At 39.9% G+C, this 3,658-nt stretch overlaps 1 protein-coding gene across 1 annotated transcript; it reads left to right on the top strand.

The window, feature by feature from the left end:
* Positions 1–247: 247 nt before the first annotated feature.
* On the top strand, positions 248–3,557 carry LOC108515620 (mucin-19-like; the record flags this gene model as incomplete). The annotated part of the gene is made up of 9 exons (XM_017852661.1): positions 248–355; positions 625–678; positions 815–868; positions 1,375–1,428; positions 1,526–1,579; positions 2,359–2,412; positions 2,554–2,607; positions 3,307–3,360; positions 3,504–3,557. Coding segments are annotated over 9 exons (540 nt in total), but the record flags the coding sequence as incomplete, so codon positions are not given.
* Between the last annotated feature and the right edge of the window lie 101 nt (positions 3,558–3,658).

A 3,658-nucleotide genomic window follows, 5' to 3' on the forward strand; every position in this document is an offset into this window, starting at 1 on the left:
ATCTCTTTAGTATGGAGTGTGGTTTTAAATTTCCTTTGAGGCTATAGTATTTCAAGGAAACAGAGTTTCTTCTTGGATTTGAATTTATAAACTCTTGAGCTCAAAGTTCGTAAAGTCTTTCCCTTTGGGAGACTAACCTCAGAGTTCTAGGTTGCTGGAGAGGAGGGTTGCAATAATAGCTCTGGCTTTGAAGTGGTTTTCCTTTTGAAAAGAGCATATAGTCTGTAAAACAATGTCCTGTTCATAGATGAACATTTAAGATTTTCTTCCTTCTTTCCTCTTCTTTCCTTCTCCTCTTCTTCTCCTAATCTCTTTTCATGTGGAGCCACCACTGGAGCACCAGGAAGTAGGACAGGTAAACTTGGGGAAAGCCTTTCATAAGACCTCCAACATTGGCATAATAATCATCATTATGATGAAGGCAGGGATATTGCTTACTGCATTAACCTTGGCCTTGTAAAGAAACACAATCAATCTGAAACATAGTTGTCCTTATGTCAGTTATAAGTCCAGGAAGTGTTTTTTCTTGCTTCAAAGTCACAAATAGGCCTACTGTTGGCCACATGTTTCTAAGGGTCACAAAAGAGTTCCCATGTAGATCTTTCTCTTTTCTTTCCTACCTAGGCACAACTGGAGTGCTCTCTGCTACAACAGTCTCCCCTGGGAGCTCCAACTCAGGTAAAGCACCAGACTGGGAGGAACCACTGCTTGGAAAGGGCTCCTCAATGAGGTGTCTGCCTGGGTGACCCTACCATGTTTTTTCAGATGCTTCTAATCTTTGCCCTCACTGCTGTTCTTTGTCCCTGTTTTGCAGAGGCCACAACTTCTATAGGAGAAAGTGGAAAAACAGGAGCTGAAATAATCACAGGTGAGCTCTGCTAAGGAACGAAGTGTACTTTGTTATAATTTCCCATGTCTCAATAGAAATATGGCAAAAGTTTTTAAATTTTCTATATTTGGCATATTAGGCAAAAATTTAGCAGATGTTCAATATTTAATATCAATAAATATAGTTCAGATACTTCAACATTTTCCCCTTATGTCTTTTGCCTTGGGTCTCAGAACCCTTCATCCGGGCATCATGGGGCCTATTCCCTGATGATTATATAGGTGACTTTGGCCCAAATCTGTCTTTCTGGACTGAAATTCTAAAATAAAAACTCAGTGGCAGAGGACTTTCTCTGTAAACTTGCTGAGGGAATTATATGTTCTGTGGACAATGCATGGATCAACTCTTAAAAATAGAAAATCCAGAGTAATAAATTTTGTTTTATTAAAGAAAAGTTTTTTTTTTTTTTTTTTCATTAAGAGCCTCTGCCCGTATCATGAGGAGCAATAAACTGACCAACTGACCTCAATCCTTTCTTTTTTCAGGTACTACTGAGGGCATCTCTGGCAGAACTCTGGAGGCTAAAAGTGCCCCCACAGGTCAGGAATTCTGAACGTGGCCCTTTGGGAAATACAGGTTATGGGGCCCTAGAATGTCCAGTGCAGTCTTCATAACTCTAATTCCTTTCTCTCTCAGAGGCCACAACTTTCCCAGGAGGAAGTGGAACCACCCAAGCAGGACCAACCGGAGGTGAGCTTGTCAGGCTTAGGCCTGAGGATCTCATCATGTCTCTAGTTGGTAGCTACAGAGAACAAATAGTGAAGGCATTTGAAGTAGGGGCCTGCATTTTATTCTGGGTCATACGGTGTCCTGTCAACCTGGTCAGTTATTCTGCTTTTGAATTTCATGACCTTGGATAGTCAGCCAGGCTGTGTGCACTATTCTAGCTTATGGAGACATTATTTTTTCTCATAAAAGATATTTAAAAACATTTCATGTATTTCAGCCTTTCAGGACTTCCTATTCCCCTACCCAGGTTGCCTTTCGACTCACATCTTGATACTTTTTAAATCATTTTTCTCATATACTTACACATGATGTTGATTTCCTCTCTCTCCTCACACTAGAAAGCTTCATGAAGACAACTGATTATTAAAATTCCCCAAGTTATATCACACAGTCCTGCTTATAAATATAAAACAATGATTTTTTTCATCCTGTAGGCACCTCTGTCACACCAGGGGGATATATTCCTAGAAGGGAAACAGGTCAGGTTGATTTAAGCCCTATTTTTCTCTTGCCTCATAGTGAAAGGGAATCCCAGAAGCAACACATCCATCCCATGTTGGCCTGGAAAATGAAGTGCTAGGAAGTTGTTCGTTTTCCTTTCTCTATAGAAATCGAGTGTTCACAGGAGAGGGCTTTAGTGCTACATTGATGCTTCCAAGCTTAATTGGCGACAAACTGCTCTATTCCTTTATTTCCTTTCCTTTTTTTTTTTTTTTTTTTTTTTTTTTTTTTCATTTTAGTTACCACTGGAGAATTGTCTGGAATGACCTTTATATCTGGAAGTCCTAACACAGGTAGCTTAACAAGAAATGCCTCTTATTTTAATGTCAGATGCCATGATTTTTTAAAGCCTTCTCTGATAAAGTAATATCCCAATATCTTCTTCCAGTATTCTAAATTCCCAGTTTTTTTCATTTTCCTCTTTCTTCCATCAGAGGCCACTACTTCCACAGAAAAGACTGGTACTTCTGGAACTGGATTCAAAACTGGTGAGAAGGAACATCCCGTGATTTGACGTCATAAATATTAGGTCTCCCAAGCTTTCCTTGAGAGAGTTTGTGTTTGTATTATTTAGGGACACTGCAAGTGATTCAAAATAGATTTGCTGGTGGAGGTACATTTTTTTTGAAAATCCACTAATTCTAAAATGGATCATTACTGCTTCATTTCTGAGGATATGATGCATTTCTTCATTTATGTTACAACTCCTGCTAACAGTTTAGGTGGAATTCAGAAAGTTTTCAGTGCATATGTGTGAAACAGAAAAGACCTCTATGGAACCAGGACACATACATTTAACAATGTATATTTGAACAAAAATGCTGACTCAGTATTTTCTCCTACCTGTGAAGCTTCAATACATTTAAACTATTTTTCCTCCTCTTTCTATCTCACAGCAGGCATCACTGCAGCAACAGGGAAGCAATCAGCTGAGCACTGGGAAAATGCATCTAGTTTCACTTTTATCACCTTTTCAGTTGTGCTTGTTCTTGGAAACATTGTATCTTCTTTTGTTATGAATTGTTGAAAGCAGGCAGATACATCAAGTTTTCCACCTGCCTCCTGCTCAGAGAAAGAGGATTCTGTTATGGCAATTAAATACAGAAATACAGCATATCCCTTTTAGATTCAGGTCCTCATTTGACTTACTCATTCACTGTGATCACCTCAGTCTCTTTGTGTTTCAGGTATCTCAGCGGTAGCCCCTGCCACAACAGTTGCCCGTGGAAGTTTCAGCACAGGTGAGTCCACAGTGTGGTGGGGAATCCTTTCACAGGTGCTTGCTACAGTAACATGTCTTTCCTTTTGGTGCTTCTATGCAGGAGCTCCACTGTTCCATTCCATGCCCCCTGAATCTTTTCCATTTGTGTCCTTCTTCTCCCAGCAGCCACAGCTTCTCCTGGAGGAAGTGGAAAGACTGGGGTTACAACAACTGCAAGTAAGAACTGACAATCCACTACCTCCTTCCCAGTAGGTCACTTTGCCTTGATCACATCTACCATTTGTACTTCCTGTGTAGCGCATTTAAAAAAAAAATTT

Source organism: Rhinopithecus bieti, unplaced genomic scaffold (genome assembly GCF_001698545.2).
Source record: "Rhinopithecus bieti isolate Rb0 unplaced genomic scaffold, ASM169854v2 scaffold_2681, whole genome shotgun sequence".
NCBI lineage: Eukaryota > Metazoa > Chordata > Mammalia > Primates > Cercopithecidae > Rhinopithecus > Rhinopithecus bieti.